This window comes from Schistocerca cancellata, chromosome 4, assembly GCF_023864275.1.
Source record: "Schistocerca cancellata isolate TAMUIC-IGC-003103 chromosome 4, iqSchCanc2.1, whole genome shotgun sequence".
NCBI classification, from domain to species: Eukaryota; Metazoa; Arthropoda; class Insecta; order Orthoptera; family Acrididae; genus Schistocerca; species Schistocerca cancellata.
The window spans coordinates 216,605,335-216,627,102 of NC_064629.1; the positions used below are offsets into that span (position 1 = coordinate 216,605,335).

Here is a 21,768-nt window from a genome sequence, read left to right on the forward strand (position 1 = left end):
CCGACGTATATTTGGTGTTAGCCGAGTCTTACTTTTCAATTGCTTCCGTGGTTTTGTTTTCCATAGTGTGTATTTTGTCTTTGTGGATGAGCGTCAACGCTTGTGTCCAGTAATGTTGCCAGGAATTTACGTCTTTAACCCTTTATGAGAATTGCAAATATTACCCCTGGGGAATACATGGAATCACTATGATGAATTCTCCATTAGGATGAATTTCGCCACCCATACATCGGTGAAGACTTTCCACACAAACACCACGTTTGTCATTTCCGAAGAGTACACACCGACATATAGTTAGGCTGGAAAAACAATTACTTGAAGGGTTAAATTGTGAGATAGTGGTGGAGGCCACAACTAAGTTTCTGGATCCTACCGATCAGAAGGTAGTGTGTTTCTCCTTACTGTGATGTCAATATACACCAGCTTTACGGTGACAGGAACTTACATTTACTCTACAATGTAATTCCAACATTCCTGAAGTATTTAGTTCACTTTCAGTTATTTTTGCAACTGGTACAATTTGTCTTATTTTATTGAAGTATTAATGGGATTACCTCATTTTTGAGAGTACTTTTAGTATTGATACTAGTTTTTCCAGCTGTTTAGTGCTTAGATAATTTCATTATGCTTTCGAGTTTAATATTTAGGCACATTCACGGTCAAAATTCACTACTAAACCTTGTTAGAACGGGTTTTGCTACAAACACTTGACAGAACTATCTGCGAATACCTTTTATTTCAGTAAAATTTCTTATTACAATCAATACAGTAGTCAATACAGTCGTTCTAGCAGGATTAGTACAGAATTGTTATCCTGCTTTGTCTCATGCATTATAAAATCTTTTCATGCCCATAAAATTCTTGCGAGACACCTGGATGTCACGAGAAGTTGTAATCTTGTCAGGGTGGTAAAATGTTAAAAAGGCATTCGCATTCATTTATTGTTTTTTCTTCAGATCCCGGAGGATAGTTGAGCTAACTTTAAGCACTGGGCTCTCTGCATACGCAGGATGTGGGCACCAACAGCCTAGTGGAGATGCGGCCACTGGGCAGCTGGCGCGTGTCGACGACGCTGTGCGGGAATTCCGGGAGGGTGGCCCAGCGCGGCATCGTCACAGAGACCACGGTGTTCATGGGCAGGCACTTCTCCGGCGGCTCGCACGTCTCGTCTCGCTCGTTGCACTTTACGTACAACATGAAGTAAGGGTCGAAGTCTGAGCCAAGCACCTGTCAACAAAAGTCACATACGAGTTAACAAGGAGTGGTCTGGTGGGTAATTTTGAACGTCAGCAGTTCTTCGTTCCTGCTAAGGAATTTGGGGGAGGGGGAGGAGGGGGCAGAAGATTGGTCTTCTACAGTTATGGGGCCCCTTTTTATTTCTTCTGTTCGGTACCGGGCACTCCTAAAGCCGTCGGCACACGGACCGTGCATCCGAACGTAGAGCGTGCCGAGTTTCTGGCGTCATAGTGTGGAATAGCACGTTCCGGAGTCCTTCCGAACTTGCAGGGCAATGCAATTTTGTCATGACATGGAGACCATGGCTGTTGTTTGAAGACAAATGTTGGTGTTAGGACAGCAACCAGCCACAAATTTACTTTCAGTTCCTTTATTCAAAGGCTACCGTTACCGGTTTCATATCTTTGTGATTCATCCTCACACGGTTTACATGCTTTCTTTATGACATGTGTTTTTTACATATTAATTGTCCTAAAATATAAATAATACATAATTATAAACACGCCACACAAAGATGGCTGCACTACATATTTTCGTTGCATGTGACTTACGTGAAAATTCGGTTTCGAGTGTTTTCATAAAATTCGTCCAGCAGATGTAAATGCATTCCCACTGCATTCTTATTGTTACACACGTAAATTGTTCTCGCTGAACACTTAAGATTTGTCACCGAGATGATTTCTACCACGCACCACATGTTTTGATACATACAAAGAGCTTACAAACATGAGTATCACAGATGCTATGATATATCGTAACATTTGACGATGATGTCCTATGTTTGGAAAGGATCATATATTCATTTACACAACTGTAATGCCTTTTACGCTAGTACAGAGACATTGAATTTTTTTAGTTGATATTGCTAAAATAATTATAAAGTTTGTAACTGTATAGGTAAAATAGCATATTTAATTATTGCAGAGCAATATCTGGCATGTCAGATATTCTGAGCGTGCGTCTGAGCGTTGACCAATGAGATGGCACAACGCCACCTACGTCACACGCACGCCGTCTCCCTTCAGTAGAGTTGTGAGGCGCCATATTGGCGTTCATTTCAAGTCTGTATGTATATATGCCGTTTCTGAGCACCAGCAAATTGAGAATCACCCGTTGTTAGTTGTGTGATTCGTTCCAATAAAATAATGAGAAACATATTCGTGGCCAAAGAATTACTGTAACTTGCGTATATGAGAGTACGCTATTTGAAGTCAGCGACACACTTAAGGTCCACCCAAAACGCATTGTCCTTGGTACAATGTTATAATTAAATTTCAGTTAGTAACAATTATCTACGAGTAACGTTTTTAGCAAAGGGTAAGAAAATATGGTGAAGTACAAGCAGCGTGTTGATGGCATAGTGTAATGAGTAGCATCACTATCTAATAAGTTGTTGGGGCAGTGGTTCGCGTCTGAACGCTTCCAAATTTTTCCCCCAACATTCGCATTTTTATTAGGTTCTGATCCCTTATTAGTTTAATGTAAGTATATGCTATAATATTTGATGTTATGTAAATATAAGTTCATTTTTTGAGGGGTGAATTTGTTCGATTGGCTTAATTTACAGGACAGCTTGCGCTACTTGTCTAAAGATATTTTGCTCCTCTTTCTTTTACGCTTCGTAATTCACATGTTGCAAAGATTCTGCTACTGGGTAGGAACAGTAATTAAGTAAGACTGACCTTGGGGGTTTACTAAAATGTGGGAATTATGAAAATTTTTATCTTATGTGGAGAAGTATTCCCAATTTGTAGCGCACTGTTTGTAATGGAACTTTGATAAGCCTGTGTCCTTATTGATTGGACATGGTACTTTCCTATTCGTGGACGATGGAGCAAATGTGCGTTTTAATAGAGTTGACGTGGGAAAAATGCCCGCCCGTTTCGTAAACAGTGTGATTTACGAACTGTAAACATCCCTCGACTGCCGCTATAGTGCGTTGCGATCGCATACAACGTTGGGGCCCGCTTACCGTATGCACAAGGCGTATCGTTCCTGAGCGTTCAGCAGCACGTTGAACTAGGCACGCTCAACGTTAACGTTCGACAGCACGGACCGTGTGCCGACGGCTTAAGCGTCAAATTTCCACTATTAAAGTACTGGTAGTAGTTTGCTCGCGATTTTGTGGTTATCAGTGCAGGCTATCTCGGGATTTAGGGCTCGATTCCCGCCCGGGTCTGATTTTCCACTCGGGACGACGACGTAGCATCACCACCTTAAGTGCAAGCAACATGAAGGACTTGCACCAAGCAGCCGAACACTAAAATTGGACTCTGCTAAACACGCCATATCCACGTTTCACGTTTATAATGTCCGTACGACATTAACATTATTTCGTAGATTTCTGGTTTGAAGTGTAAAAGGGAGTCTAATACACACACACACACACACAGACCCACACACACACACACACACACACACACACACACACAGAACCACACACACACACACACAGAACCACACACACAGAACCACACACACACACACACACACACACACAGAACCACACACACACACACACACACACACACAGAACCACACACACACACACACACACAGAACCACACACACACACACACACACACACAGAACCACACACACACACACACACAGAACCACACACACACACACACAGAACCACACACACACACACACACACAGAACCACACACACACACACACAGAACCACACACACACACACACACACAGAACCACACACACACACACACAGAACCACACACACACACACACAGAACCACACACACACACACACAGAACCACACACACACACACACAGAACCACACACACACACACACAGAACCACACACACACACACACACAGAACCACACACACACACACACAGAACCACACACACACACACACACAGAACCACACACACACACACACAGAACCACACACACACACACACAGAACCACACACACACACACACACACACACACAGAACCACACACACAGAACCACACACACACACACACACACAGAACCACACACACACACACACACACACACACACACACACACACACACACACAGAACCACACACACACACACACACACAGAACCACACACACACACACACACACACACACACACAGAACCACACACACACACACACACACACACACACACAGAACCACACACACACACACACACACACACACAGAACCACACACACACACACACAGAACCACACACACACACACACACACAGAACCACACACACAGAACCACACACACACACACACACACACACAGAACCACACACACACACACACAGAACCACACACACACACACACACAGAACCACACACACACACACACACAGAACCACACACACACACACACACAGAACCACACACACACACACACAGAACCACACACACACACACACACAGAACCACACACACACACACACAGAACCACACACACACACACACAGAACCACACACACACACAGAACCACACACACACACACACACACACACACACACACACACACACACACAGAACCACACACACACACACACACACACACAGAACCACACACACACACACACACACACAGAACCACACACACACACACACACACACAGAACCACACACACACACACACACACACAGAACCACACACACACACACACACACACAGAACCACACACACACACACACACAGAACCACACACACACACACACAGAACCACACACACACACACACACAGAACCACACACACACACACACACACACACACACAGAACCACACACACACACACACACACACACACACACACACACACAGAACCACACACACACACACACACACAGAACCACACACACACACACACACACACACACACAGAACCACACACACACACAGAACCACACACACACACACACAGAACCACACACACACACACAGAACCACACACACACACACACAGAACCACACACACACACACACAGAACCACACACACACACACACAGAACCACACACACACACACACAGAACCACACACACACACACACAGAACCACACACACACACACACAGAACCACACACACACACACACAGAACCACACACACACACACACAGAACCACACACACACACACACAGAACCACACACACAGAACCACACACACACACACACAGAACCACACACACACACACACACACACACACACAGAACCACACACACACACACACACACACACACACAGAACCACACACACACACACACAGAACCACACACACACACACACAGAACCACACACACACACACAGAACCACACACACACACACAGAACCACACACACACACACAGAACCACACACACACACACAGAACCACACACACACACACACAGAACCACACACACACACACACACAGAACCACACACACACACACACACAGAACCACACACACACACACACAGAACCACACACACACACACACAGAACCACACACACACACACACAGAACCACACACACACACACACAGAACCACACACACACACACACAGAACCACACACACACACAGAACCACACACACACACAGAACCACACACACACACAGAACCACACACACACACAGAACCACACACACACACAGAACCACACACACACACAGAACCACACACACACACACAGAACCACACACACACACACAGAACCACACACACACACACAGAACCACACACACACACACACAGAACCACACACACACACACACAGAACCACACACACACACACACAGAACCACACACACACACACACACAGAACCACACACACACACACACACAGAACCACACACACACACACACACAGAACCACACACACACACACACACAGAACCACACACACACACACACACACAGAACCACACACACACACACACACACAGAACCACACACACACACACACACACAGAACCACACACACACACACACACACAGAACCACACACACACACACACACACAGAACCACACACACACACACACACACAGAACCACACACACACACACACACACAGAACCACACACACACACACACACACAGAACCACACACACACACACACACACAGAACCACACACACACACACACACACAGAACCACACACACACACACAGAACCACACACACACACACAGAACCACACACACACACACAGAACCACACACACACACACACAGAACCACACACACACACACACAGAACCACACACACACACACACACACACAGAACCACACACACACACACAGAACCACACACACACACACACAGAACCACACACACACACACACAGAACCACACACACACACACACAGAACCACACACACACACACACAGAACCACACACACACACACAGAACCACACACACACACACACACAGAACCACACACACACACACACACACAGAACCACACACACACACACAGAACCACACACACACACACAGAACCACACACACACACACAGAACCACACACACACACACAGAACCACACACACACACACAGAACCACACACACACACACACACAGAACCACACACACACACACACACAGAACCACACACACACACACACACACAGAACCACACACACACACACACACACAGAACCACACACACACACACACACACAGAACCACACACACACACACACACACAGAACCACACACACACACACACAGAACCACACACACACACACACACAGAACCACACACACACACACACACAACCACACACACACACACACAACCACACAGAACCACACACACACACACCCCCCCCCAAATCGCGATCACATTAGTAATATGTCTTTACCATTCAACTGGTTTTCTGCTGACAAGATAACATTAAAGTCAATGGCAATAATAACAAAGTTACCTATGCACAGCAGATTTAAGCTTTGCCAAGAATTTTACCTTTACTATGATAATGGGTACATACCTGCAACACAGGTATCTCTGAGCAGCCCCGAAGGTTTCTTGGATCAGAATCCATGTCCAGGTGCTCTTCCTCATCCAATGACACACTTTCTGTCATTCGTTCTTTTGACTGCACTGCTAGCTGCGAGTGATCATCATTGAAGCTGAAAGAAAACCGCCCATAGATTTGTCCATTACCACTTATTTGAAAGAGCACAAATTCAGATGCATTAATGTCACTGTACCAGGTTTCAGATGCTTCATTCGAAGTGATAGCAATATTTTTCACTGAAATTAAGCTAGCTTAAGACTGCCAGGCGATGCTCTTACAGAGAGCGCATTATCTGAAACATCTTTTCACAGTCAACTTTCAGACAAAGTAAGTATTACTACACCAAAGAGGCCTTTGATGAGAATGTTATACATGGTAGCCCAATGTTACTCAAGATTTAACTTCATCCTAAATAAAGGATCCTGGCGATATTGTGAGTAACCAGCTGGCAGTCACTACCTCAAATTTCAGTATTCCAAGCTAAGTTCAAATACCACTACACTGATTCTTTAAGCGCAATTTGGTAACATCAAAGTTGTTATAGGGACCACTTCCTTGGAGAATGTGGACTGCACTTAACGAATCGAACAAAAATGGCAGCACGAGAATCTGATCCCCACTCTTTCCAAATAAGAGTCACTGCTGATGTACTGCCATTTTCCCCATAATGCGTCGTGACCTACAGGCATACACAGTAATCACAGTCGCCGTTACCTAAAACGTGGTAGGTTTACCATTCACGATCAATGGTTATTCGCCGTAGGAAACGGTTCGAAGACAATCTAGGTGATTTGTCACCAGTTACGGCGTTGCTAGAGGGTTATTTAAATGTTCGAACTACTGGTTAGCTGTCGAAGGCGCTCTGTAACGTGGAGAAACTAAAAAATTTTGAGATCTCGCGTTCAAAGTGAGAAAAACCTCACTATACCGCTATTTTGTATACTGATGTCAGAAAAATTAGAGGAATTCGGTAAACAGATTTACTGAAAATGTTCCCATACATCGCCAGCAAATCAAATGTGGCTAAATGGATAAGAGCCACTTTTTTACACCCGCGTGTACCTCAGATGCATACACGGGAAGAATACGCATATACTACGTTTAATACAGACATTAATAGTGTAAGTCATTGGTTGGTTGGTTGGTTTGGGGGATGAAAGGGACCAGACTGCTACGGTCATCGGTCCCTTTTTCCAAAGACAAAGAACATCCACAGAGAATAAAAACGAGGAACAGAATAGATCACAGACGATACAGAACAAGAGAAACGGAGACAAGGACAAGACAAAACGAACTAAAACCACACAGAGTGTGACAGTGGTTGGCCGACCATAGAAATAAAAAAGGAAAAGCCAACCACTTAGAAACACATTAAAAGATCAGTTTAAAATCATAGGCCAAAGGCCAGAATCAAAACAAAAAATAAAACAGAAACACTCAGATGAAAGAATAAAAACTCCCTGCCCTAATAAAACGTAAAACTAAGGCAGCCATAACAGGGTCATCGGATAAAACGGCAGGGAGCGTATCAGGCAGCGCAAATGTCTGCCTGACCACAGCTAAGAGGGGGCAGGCCAACAGAATGTGGGCCACCGTCAAAGCCGCCCCGCAGCGACATACAGGAGGGTCCTCCCGGCGCAGTAAATAACTGTGTGTTAGCCGGGAGTGGCCAATACGGAGCCGACAAAGGACGACTGAGTCCCTGCGGTTGGCTCGCATGGAGGACCGCCACACAGTCGTTGTCTCCTTAATGGCACGGAGTTTATTGGGTGTAATCCGATCGCGCCATTCAGCGTCCCAAAGCGCAAAAACTTTTCGGCGGAGGACCGCCCGCAAATCAGCCTCTGGGAGGCCAACATCCAGAGATGGTTTACTCGTGGCCTCTTTCGCCAGGCGGTCAACATGTTCATTGCCCGGGATACCGACATGACCGGGGGTCCACACAAAGACCACAGAGCGGCCGCAACGCGCAAGAGTATGCAGGGACTCATGGATAGCCATCACCAGACGAGAACGAGGAAAACACTGGTCGAGAGCTCGTAAACCGCTCAGGGAATCGCTACAGATAACGAAGGACTCACCTGAGCAGGAGCGGATATACTCTCGGGCTCTAAAGATGGCGACTAGCTCAGCAGTGTAAACGCTGCAGCCAGCCGCCAAGGACCGTTGTTCGGAATGGTCCCCTAGAGTTAGCGCATACCCGACACGACCAGCAACCATCGAACCGTCGGTGTAAACAATTCCAGAGCCCTGATACGTGGCCAGGATGGAATAAAAGCGGCAGCGGAAGGCCTCTGGAGGGACCGAGTCCTTCGAGCCCTGTGTCAAGTCGAGCCGAAGGCAAGGGCGAGGAACACACCACGGGGGTGTACGCAGAGGCACCCGGAAAGGAGGTGGAACAGGGAAAAACCCAAGCCCACAGAGAAGCTCCTTGACGCGTACGGCGATCGGACAACCCGACCGGGGCCGACGGTCTGGCAGATGGACGACTGACTGCGGGAACAGGACACGATAATTTGGATGCCCGGGCAAGCTTAGAACATGGGCCGCATAAGCGGCCAGCAAACGTTGGCGCCGGAACCGCAGTGGAGGTACACCTGCCTCCACTAGTACACTGTCCACAGGGCTGGTGCGGAAAGCACCAGTGGCAAGGCGTATCCCGCTGTGGAGAATTGGGTCCAGCACCCGCAACGCAGATGGGGATGCTGAGCCATAAGCTAGGCACCCATAATCCAGGCGAGACTGGATTAACGCCTGGTAGAGCCGCAACAGGGTAGAGCGGTCGGCGCCCCAGTGGGTGTGGCTCAAGCATCTCAGAGCGTTTAGATGCCGCCAACACGTCTGTTTAAGCTGCCGGATATGAGGCAGCCAAGTCAACCGGGCATCGAAAACCACCCCCAAAAACCTGTGGGTTTCCACCACAGCAAGGAGTTCGTCGCCAAGATAAAGCCGCGGCTCAGGATGGACTGTTCGGCGCCGGCAGAAATGCATAACGCGGGTCTTGGCTGCCGAAAACTGAAACCCATGCTCTACAGCCCAAGACTGCGCCTTACGGATAGCGCCCTGTAGCTGACGTTCAACAGCTGCAATGCCAGTAGAGCTGTAATAAAGGCAGAAGTCGTCAGCATACAGGGAAGCAGAGACAGAATTTCCCACGGCCGCAGCGAGCCCGTTAATGGCTATTAAAAACAGGCAGACACTTAAAACAGAACCCTGTGGCACACCGTTCTCCTGGACGTGGGTGGAACTATAGGAGGCTGCGACTTGCACGCGGAAGGTACGATACGACAGGAAATTGCGGATAAAGATCGGCAGAGGGCCCCGAAGACCCCATCCATGAAGCGTAGAAAGGATGTGATGACGCCATGTCGTATCGTACGCCTTCCGCATGTCGAAAAAGACAGCGACCAGGTGCTGACGGCGGGCAAAGGCAGTACGGATGGCCGACTCCAGGCTCACCAGATTGTCGGCGGCGGAGCGGCCTTTCCGGAACCCACCCTGAGACGGAGCCAGAAGGCCCCGAGACTCCAGTACCCAATTTAAGCGCCGGCTCACCATCCGTTCAAGCAACTTGCAAAGAACGTTGGTGAGACTAATGGGACGGTAGCTGTCCACCTCCAGAGGGTTCTTTCCAGGTTTCAAAATGGGGATGACAATACTTTCCCGCCATTGCGACGGAAACTCGCCCTCGACCCAGAGACGGTTGTAAAGGTCGAGGAGGCGTCGCTTGCAGTCCACTGAAAGGTGTTTCAGCATCTGACAGTGGATGCGATCTGGCCCGGGAGCGGTATCAGGGCAAGCGGCAAGGGCACTCTGAAATTCCCACTCACTGAATGGAGCGTTGTAGGGTTCAGAAGCGTCGGTGCGAAAAGAAAGGCTCCGACGTTCCATCCGCTCTTTAATGGAGCGGAAGGCCTGGGGGTAATTCGCAGAAGCGGAACTCATAGCAAAATGCTCTGCTAAGCGGTTTGCAATGACGTCGCAGTCAGTACAAACTGCTCCATTCAGTGAGAGCGCAGGGACGCTGGCACACTTTCCGATCTTTCTGTCACTACCACAGCGTCACTCTTCTGGGCGCCCTAGCAGATGGGCTATGAATAAGGCTGACTGGGACTTGTTCTCCTCCACTGCCGCTATTGAGCCTCTCTCTAGTGATGACATTGATGCGGTGGTTCAATCGGTCACCACCGGCATCGTTACTGCCGCCGAATCTGCCATTCCCCGTTCTTCTGGGTCCCCTCGGCGGAAGGCTGTGCCTTGGTGGTCGCCTGAGATCGCTGAAGCGATTAAAGATCGCCGGCGGGCGCTCCAGCGTCACAAGCGGCATCCCTCCTTAGACCACCTTATCGCCTTCAAACGGCTGCGTGCGCGGGCCCGCCTCCTTATCCGCCAAGGCAAGAAGGAGTGCTGGGAGCGGTATGTGTCCACCATTGGCCTCCATGTCACTCCTTCGCAGGTCTGGGCCAAGAAGAGGCTAGGGCTACATATTGAAAGGTCAATGGCGGAGTATGTGCCATGCGCCACACTGAAGTGTGTGAAGGCACCATCATTTAAAATCGAGAGATCGAGCTGCGACGATAAATGTTCAACGATGGCGCCTCGACCTGTTGCCACTGACCCACCCCACAGAGGGTTATGGGCGTTGAAGTCGCCCAATAGCAAGAAAGGTGGCGGCAATTGGGCTATCAGCGCAGCCAGGACATGCTGCGAGACATCACCATCCGGTGGAAGGTAAAGACTGCAGACGGTAACAGCCTGTGGCGTCCACACCCGAACAGCGACAGCCTCTAAAGGTGTGTGGAGAGGGACAGACTCGCTGTGCAGAGTGTGAAGGACATAGAGGCAGACGCCACCCGACACCCTTTCATACGCTGCCCTGTTCTTATAATAACCCCGATAGCCACGGAGGGCGGGGGTTCCCATTGCTGGAAACCAAGTTTCCTGAAGAGCTATGCAGAAGAAAGGGTGACGGCTGATAAGTTGTTGGAGCTCAGCTAGATGGTGGAAAAAACCGCCGCAGTTCCACTGGAGGATGATATTGTCCATGGCTGAGAAAGGCGTGAAAGGACTGGGAAGGCAATTTACGCCGCTTGTTCACTCACTGCCACCGATTCAGTACCCGTACGAGAGGCATCCATGGCGTCTGAGGGACCAGCGAGATCAAGGTCCTCAGCGGACGCTAGAATCTCGACTGCATCCTCAGACGCAGAGCGCGAAAGGTGCGGTGGGGTTGGCGCCACCGCAAGTTCTGTGGCCTTAGAGGTCTTTCTCTTGGACTTCTCTCGCTGAACCTTGGGTTGCACCGGCTGGGAAGGCTTCACCGATTCAGCCTCCGGGACAGAGGAGGATCGTGAAGCCCTACGCCCGGCCGCTGGTGAGGACTTATGCCACTGGCGGCCGTCATCCTTCCCGCTGGTGGAACCCTGGGAAGGGAGGGTCCCAAGGGAACTCTTACGGGCGAGAGTAGCCGAAGAAGTTAGACGCTTCTCCGGCTGAGAAGCGGGGACGGACGTCCCCGACGGGTGGGAGGAGGTTGCTCCTGAGGTAGGTGGTGCAGGAGCAACCGGTTGGGTAGAGCCCCCCACAGGCAAGGGGGCAGGAGGAGTCGTACTGCTTATCGAGCTGGCTGGAAGTCTCGAAACTGATGGGGCTAGCACAGTTGTCGTAGCAGCTGCATAAGAAGATGTCATTCTCACAGGATGGAGTCTGTCATATTTCCTTTTGGCCTCAGTATAGCTCAGCCGGTCCAGGGTCTTATATTCCATAATTTTGCGCTCTTTCTGAAAGACTTTGCAGTCAGGCGAGCAAGGTGAATGGTGCTCCCCGCAGTTGACACAGATGGGAGGCGGGGCACATGGAGTATCGGGATGAGATGGGCGTCCGCAATCTCGACATGTGAGGCTGGAAGTGCAGCGGGAAGACATATGGCCGAACTTCCAGCACTTGAAGCACCGCATCGGGGGAGGAATATAGGGCCTGACGTCACATCGGTAGACCATCACCTTGACCTTTTCCGGTAACGTATCACCCTCGAAGGCCAAGATGAAGGCACCGGTAGCAACCTGATTGTCCCTCGGACCCCGATGAACGCGCCGGACGAAATGAACACCTCTACGTTCTAAGTTGGCGCGCAGCTCGTCATCAGACTGCAAAAGGAGGTCCCTATGGAAAATAACACCCTGGACCATATTTAAGCTCTTATGTGGAGTAATAGTAACGTTAACATCCCCCAACTTGTCACAAGCAAGTAACCTGCGTGACTGGGCGGAGGATGCCGTTTGTATCAGTACTGAGCCAGAGCGCATTTTAGACAAGCCCTCCACCTCCCCAAACTTGTCCTCTAAATGCTCGACGAAGAACTGAGGCTTTGTGGAGAGAAAAGACTCCCCATCAGCTCTCGTACAAACCAAGAATCGGGGCGAATAACTATTACCTCCATCCTGAGACTTACGCTCCTCCCACGGCGTGGCCAGAGAGGGGAACGTTTTCGGATTGTACTTTTCAGCATTAAATTGAGCCCGAGAACGCTTAGAGACTGCTGGCGGCTGGCCGCCAGCGAGAGATGATGTACCACGCTTCATTGCGGGTCATCCGCCCTGATGCCACCTACTCCGACCAAGGGCCCTCCCCACGGGCGCCACCCAGCCGCAGCAATAGCCACCTGGCAGGATGTCCATTGCCGGGAGTCCTGATGCCCCAGGGAGACGGGCATCTACTCCTTGGCATACGTGGGGAGTTAACGGCGCAGGCATCAGTAGAGCGATCCCTGTGTTGTCAGGGGGCTACAACCAAGAGGGTACATGGCGGCCCCACCACAACGGACTGGCTACCGTGCTGGATCTTAGGTGCAAAACTGTCCAAGGTCGTCGTCGCAGTTAAAATAAACACTGCAGAGTGCAGCGTGGGAATCGCATCCAGGGACGTATCCTCGCCCAAGAGATGGAAAACGAGCGGAACACTATTGCAACGACGAAAAAGCCGGCTAAAGGTCTCAATGCACGACGGATACAGTGCACCACGTAAGGCGCCCTTCCCCAATTGGCTCGCTCTTCGGAATAATTTAGAAAGATGGAGGTCAAACCCGAGAGGGGACCATCACATAAGGCCGAAACATGTGAGACTCCTTTTAGTCGCCTCTTACGACAGGCAGGAAGACCGCGGGCCTATTCTAACCCCCGAACCCGCAGGGGGGTGTGTAAGTCATTTTCCTCTATTCTTGCTTCAGCGGCCGCGGCAGCAGCAGCAGCAGCAGCAGCAATTGCTATTATATTGCTGCCATTTTCATTTTACATTTCGTGAGCATTACACTTACGATATCCTTAAATAGTAGCTTCTGTGCCATTACCAAATGAGCTCTTTAGGAAAGAGCTGTTTTAATACTTACCCTTCATCCGGATTTACATCTTGTCCATCAGCAAGATTTGGGTGCACTCTGTTTTGTAGTGGGGCAAATGCAGCTTCGAATTCATCCCGAACATCCTCTGATGGGACTCCCGCTTCTTGGTCCCTGAACCTTTCCAGTCCTGGCCATTGTATTTCTTGGCTTGTCACTGACAAGCTCTGCAGTAGACACGTAGGGAACTTTCTTTCCTGATTGCGAGACTCTAGCTGTCGCTGAATGGGGTAAGAGTTGTGTTCAGCAGTTGCTTCTGACATGGCGTTAAGATCTTCGTTATGAATCAATTCTGGTTCTCTTACTCTACGGACCTCTTCAACACCACAAACGTCTGCGCTGACTGCTTCCAAGCCCAATGTACTGTCCCCTGCTGTCTGGCTTCTTATAGAAAAGTTTGACATGTTAAATGAGGGAATGCCGTCTGTCGGTAACCGACGTTGACGTCCATGGGACACTGCTCCGATGTCAAACTGACGAATGGCCCAGTTGTTGAAGACTTGCATCCAGATAGAGTGAGTGTCCATGACCCAGAAGAAATTACCGAAAATTGAAGAGTTAGAAGCGTTGCACGTCAAGCGCATAGTGGGTGACCTGTTGCAAATTGATTCCACCAAATGGGCCTGGTATTCTAAGGCGTCTAGAAAACGATGTAGTGACTCGGGGGTGCAGTCACCAGAAGCTTCCGGCGATGACAGCTGCTGAAAAATCCACTGATAAAACTCTTGGAGCATCTGCGACTGTCGTACCGCGAGGGAAATGTAATGTGTCTGTGGGTTTCCAGCGCGGGATTGTTCGTCATCGTCAGCTGGTTCCGACGACTGTGTCCAATAGTTTCCAATCCCAATGTTATGTTCTTCCAACGCTTGTGAATATGCCTGGAGTTGCACGTCACGGGGCACGCCTAATGGGCCATAGAGCGGCCAGTTTCTACACCACGAAGGTAACCACGATATCCAGTTTATTGGTCGAGAAATTTCAGCAGCAGCGACAGCATCATCGATATCCAATTCTCCCGTCGAACTCGTCATAGCTTTTCCTCTCGAAGCATTGTAACCTCTCCCTTGTCTTTCTGCTGAACACGCACCTTCCGCGACTGACGCGTTGTCCGATTCTGGAAGCAGCCTATCTTCAGAGGCTGACTCTGGAGTTTCGTCATCATAGTAGCCTCGTGGTTCATAGTCTGTAGCACCTTCCAGGACTGGTGCTGTACCTGATGATGGATGCGTCCTATCTGCAGATGCTGCCTCGTAAGTTTCGTCATCATCATAGTAGTCTGGTGGTTCATAGTCTGTAGCACCTTCCAGGACTGGTGCTGTACTTGATGATGGATGCATCCTATCTGCAGATGCTGCCTCGTAAGTTTCGTCATCATCATAGTAGTCTGGTGGTTCATAGTCTGTAGCACCTTCCAGGACTGGTGCTGTACCTGATGATGGATGCGTCCTATCTGCAGATGCTGCCTCGTAAGTTTCGTCATCATCATAGTAGTCTGGTGGTTCATAGTCTGTAGCACCTTCCAGGACTGGTGCTGTACCTGATGATGGATGCTTCCTATCTGCAGATGCTGCCTCGTAAGTTTCGTCATCATCATAGTAGTCTGGTGGTTCATAGTCTGTAGCACCTTCCGGGGCTGGTGCTGTCCCGTCTTCGTTATTTTCATCATCGTAGTAGTCCGGCGATTCTTCGTGTCTGGTGTCTGGTAACCTGCAACACGAGCAACAGTACGCTTAGTAATACATTCATATTAGTAGTTTCTAATTAGGAAGCTCCTGTGACTGCCTACAAGACTAGTTAGAGCTTGTAAACCACTGTAGACAATTATCAAGTAAGCAACGACTAGTTTTCCTAGTAGCTTCGTTCAGTTAAGATCGCAACTTCATTACCTGTGCGTTAGGTGTTTCATACCTATAGAGCGTTACATCATTTACATCGCTTTGTTTGCGTACGAGATCAGAAATCTGCACAGCACACACATCAAGTTCTAAACGGTTCTCTGCTTCAATCTATGACTTGTTCTACATAGCTGTCCTTTGTTACTCAGAAATTAACAGCACTTACAGCAAAAGTAAAGTTGTCCATATTTAATTCTGATTTTATTTGGAATTTTATTTTTAACATGAAACAGAGGGATACTACAAGAATAGAAATAGGTTTATATAGCGTTACAAAACTCAAATTCTTAAAAGAAACCTCAAATGTCGCTTCAATACTTCGTAATATTTATATAAAAAAATGTCGCTTTCACTCAACTTTCGCACTTTATGGGAAACTTGCTTTCTATCATGAAGGTTCTATTGTGTACAAACAATTACAAATTTATGTGTGCAGGTGAACTGTACTAGCATCAAAGTAATTGGTTTGTTTACATAGAAGCGCAGGCGTTATGCTGTTGACTAATTTTTATTATATATAACATGTTATCTATTTTGTGAGGATAAAACAATGGATTGACACTGGTGTTATTTTAATCACAGGCAAAAACAAACGAAAAGCAAAGAAGTCATGGGCTCCCAGTTTCTTTCTCGACTAATGCTACTAACACTACCTGTAATCCCACCGATTACTGAGTCATTTATGTACTGTACCGAAACTACCGAACCATAGTTTTGGTCGAGCGTAGCTCTAGTAGTTACGTAATTAGTGCTGAGTAGCAAGAAGTTGTTATGAATGTAATGGTTAATGAGAAGTTCCTGCCCAACCTCAACAACTAAACAGTATCAAGTGCCAATCTATGCTAAGTTTTGGGCTACAGGTTACGGTTTGTAGTTTTACAGAATGTAAAATACCTATACAGTAAACAGCGTGCTTATTCTCCAGACTGAAGAGAAATCGAGAAGTCTAACAATAGACCACTTAATTGTAATTTCAGAATTAATGATAATCGAGATAAGTAAATAGTTTAATTTCAACATTTACAACAAGGTTCGGCAACTCCTGTTCGAAGACAGATAGGATACATGTAGTACTAGCAGTAGCTGCTATTTATTAAGTATTTAAGACAGTGGTAATATATCTTTCAGGGACGTCGTCGATGACCCGACACGAGAGCAAAACTAAACTGAAAACGGATACAACACAGAAACCACTATGATACACGTTGCCTGCTCAGTGCTTCAAACGTGTTGTGTAGGTGAGTGGTCGGGTTCGGCAGTGGTTTGCCACACATGCCAACCGACACTTTAATATTACGCCTTTTATACAAATTGATACCAAAAAACGCATTGGCTATGAAAGATAGCTCACTCTGCTCTGGGCGCTTGCAGGTGACTACCAATTACCCCAAAGAGTAATAAACCCTTTCCACTTGTGAATGTTCCTAATGGCGGCATCTGCTTTGGAAGGATGAACACCGTCACAGCAAGGCAGTTTAGCAATGTAAAAATATACCGACGACTTTCTATGATCGAGTCACATCAGTTGCAAGAAAGAAAAGATGAGACTTGGTTGGTTGGTTGTCTGAGGGTTAATGGACCAAACAGCAAGGTCATCAGTCCCTTGTTTCAAATAGGCTCCATTCCGCTAATGCGACTTCGTAGTAAAGTCAGAAAAATAAAACGGAAAAAGGTAAAAACGTAAAAGGGCAGTCATGTTAGTGGTAAAAAACAAAATGAGGGAAGTCGGTAAGAGAACGAACCCAACACTATGCTGAAGCAGCATAGGCAAGACCACCTGTGACGTAAAAGGTACAACTGCTAGAATGTAGAAAGTAAGGATGGGAATAGAAAGACTAACCAAGCCTTTTTTTTTTTAAAAAAAAGGGTGAAAACGGAGTAAAAGGGGAAGAAAGAAGGATTTCGGTCAGGGAGGGGAATCGGCAATCTCCGAACACTGCTACAGTGGGAGACACCCAAACACTCACCGCCCTGCCCCAACACCAGAGAGATTAAAAACCTTAAAACTGAGAATAAAAACCTCTTTCCCGGAGGAAACCGAGAACCAGAGAGACCATCCGGGAATCGTCAGCCAACATCAAAGTTAAAGTGTGGGGGAGCCTATACTTAGCACGCAGAGCCAAAAGAAGGGGCATTCAACCAAAATGTGGGCTACTGACTGGAAGGCTCCACAACCACATAGTGGGGGTGGCTCGTCACGCAAAAGAAAACCATGGGTCAGCCTGGTATGGCCAATGCAGAGATGACAGTGTGGTCGAGTCCTTTCGGGACAGGCGAAAGGAAGAACGCCACGGGCCTGGTGTCACCTTAATTGCACGAAGTTTATTAGACAGGTGAGTAGCCTCCCAAGAAGTTGCCCATGGCTGTGAAGTGGGATTTGATGTGAAGCCGTAAATCCGCTGCAGGAGGGGCTACAGAAAACGGGGGGTAAGTGACTGCTCCCCAGCCAAACGATCAGCGAGCTCATTACCCGGGATACCCACATGGCCAGGGACCCAAAGGAAGTCAATGGAACAAGCAGCACGGTGAATATCAGCGAGATGGTCATGGATGGCAGAGACCAAGGGATGGCGCGAAAAACACTGGTCAATAGCAAGAAGGCCACTCATCGAGTCCGTACATAACAAAACGCGGTTGTGTTGGGACTGTTTAATAAAGGTAAGGGCCTGGGAAATTGCCATCAATTCCGCAGTAAACACCCCACATGTAGGTGGCAGCAGATGATTTTCCGTTCCGACAGAGGACGTGAAGGCATACCCCACATGATCAGCAGATTTAGAGCCATCAGTGTAGAAAACAGCATCCCGAAACTCCCATAAAATTTGGCGGAAAAAGGAACGGAACACCACCGGGGGGATGGAATCTTTCGGACCTCGCCGGAGATCCATCCGAATTAGAGGCCGAGGAACTAACCAAGGAGGGGTAGAGGGGAGGGAGCGACGAAGACAGGACAAAGAACGAAGCTGAAAATCACGGCAAAGAGACGCAAGGCGCAGCCCAACTGGTAAACCCGCCCGAGGGCGGGAGTCGGGTGGGCGACGTCCATGGTCTGGGAACAGGATAGAATAGGAAGGATGAGTGGGAGAGGAACGGATACTGAGTGCGTAAGACACCAGAAGCTGGGACCGCCGAACAGAAAGGGGGGGATCCCAGCTTCAACCAGGAGAGTATCAACAGGGCTAGTAGGGAAGGCACCGGTGGCCAAACGGATACCACGATGGTGGACTGGATCCAGCACGTGCAGTGTGGAAGGACCAGCTGAACCATAAACTTGACAACCATAGTCCAAGCGAGACAGAACTAGAGCACGATAAAGACGGAGGAGGAGGGAACGGTCCGCACCCCAAGAGGAGTGGGCAAGGAAGCTAAAGACATTGAGTTTACGGAAACTTCCTACCTTCAGGAGTCTGAGATGGGGCAGCCAAGTGAGCTTGTTGTGGAAAAGAAGACCCAAGAAACGAAACTGTGGGACCACAGGCAATCTTTGTGCAGCGAGATAGAGCTCTGGATCAGGGTGGATCGTAGTACGGCGACAGAAGTGGACCACTCGCGATTTTGAAGGAGAGAATTGAAACCAATGTGAGAGGGTCCATGCAGAGGCACGCCGTATAGCTACCTGGAGCTGCCGTTCTGCAGATGCCATCGAGGAGGAACTAATCCAAATGCAGAAATCATCCACATACAGGGCAGGGGCGACCAAGGAACCGACAGAGGCCACAAGTCCATCGATAGCAATGAGGAAAAGAAGGACACTCAAGACAGAACCCTGTGGGATGCCCGTCTCCTGGGTTCGTGGAGAACTAAAAGCAGTGCCAACTCTGACTCTGAATGACCGATGGATCAGGAACTGGCGGATAAAAATCGGGAGTGGGCCCCGAAGACCCCACTGATGAAGGGTAAGTAAGATGTGATGGCGCCAGGCCGTGTCATAGGCCTTGCGAAGGTCAAAAAACACTGCAACCAAATGGCGGCGCTGGGAAAAAGCCTGCTGGACTGCGGATTCCAAGCGAAGTAAATGATCGATTGGAGACCGTCCCTCTCTAAAGCCACACTGGTAAGGGGACAATAGATCCGAGATTCGAGGACCCAATTGAGCCGACGGGCTACCATCCGTTCAAGTAACTTACAAACAACATTGGTCAAACTAATTGGCCGATAGCTGTCAACAGATAGGGGGTTCTTACCACGCTTAAGGACAGGAACCACAATGCTATCCCTCCACTGAGAAGGGAAGTCACCCTGGAGCCAGATACGGTTAAACACCCGAAGAAGATGTTGCCGTTGTGGAGCACTGAGATGTTGAAGAAGTTGGTTATGAATGGAATCTGGGCCAGGGGCCGTATCATGAGAGGAAGATAGATCAGTAAGAAATTCCCATTCAGTGAAAGGTTCGTTGTGAGATTCTGACTCACAAGGGGTGAAACATAAGGTGGAAGCTTCAGCCCGCTGTGTTTGATGAAGGAAAGCAGCTGGATAGGAGGCTGACGCTGATGCCACTGCAAAATGGGTCGCTAGAAGTTCTGCAAGAACTAATGGGTCCGTACAAATGCCATCCGGGAGGTGAAGGCCTGCGAGGGTGGACTGCCGATGGCAACCTTGGAGAGAGCGAAGTTTAGCCCATACCCATGACAGAGGGACAGTAGAACCAAGGGAAGAAACGAAACGTTCCCAACATATCCGCTTGCTCTGTTTGATTAAATAACGGGCTTTAGCGCGAAGGCGTTTAAAGGTAGTAAGGCTGGCTACGGATGGGTGCCTCTTAAAGTGTTGCAAAGTTCGACGGCGATCACGGATGGCAATGGCAATAGCCGTACTCCACCACGGGACTTGCCGGTGACGAAATGGTCCAGATGAGCGCGGGACAGCAAGGCTAGCAGCGCGAACAATCGCGTCAGACACGTCACGTAGGACGTCATCAATACAACCCGACAAAGAGGGAGAAAACGCGACCTGTGCAGTGTATAGAGGCCAATCGGCGCGTTGGAAAGACCAACGAGGCAACATGTCCATCGGGGAGCGGGAAGGGAGCGTGATAATCAACGGGAAATGGTCACTATCACAAAGGTCGTCATGTGGCGACCAGTGTAATGAAATGAGGAGAGAGGGAGAAGAACGAGAAAGATCAATGGCAGGAAAGGTACCATGACCGGCACTGAAATGAGTAGGGGAACCATCATTAAGAAGGCACAGGTCGTGGTCTGCAATAAATTGGTCTATAAGAAGACCTCGTCTA

At 48.5% G+C, this 21,768-nt stretch overlaps 1 protein-coding gene across 1 annotated transcript in view; it reads right to left on the reverse strand.

Annotated features, from left to right (window-relative positions):
• Nucleotides 1-849: 849 nt before the first annotated feature.
• The window catches only part of LOC126184031 (uncharacterized), a 29,231-nt gene continuing 8,312 nt past the window's right edge, over nt 850-21,768 (reverse strand). The window contains exons 3-5 of the mRNA XM_049926389.1: nt 14,632-16,347; nt 7,218-7,359; nt 850-1,227 (exon numbers count right to left, since the gene is read on the reverse strand). Coding sequence (XP_049782346.1) covers nt 982-1,227; nt 7,218-7,359; nt 14,632-16,347 — 2,104 coding nt within the window. The 3' untranslated portion in view covers nt 850-981. The remainder of the gene's footprint in view (nt 1,228-7,217; nt 7,360-14,631; nt 16,348-21,768) is intronic.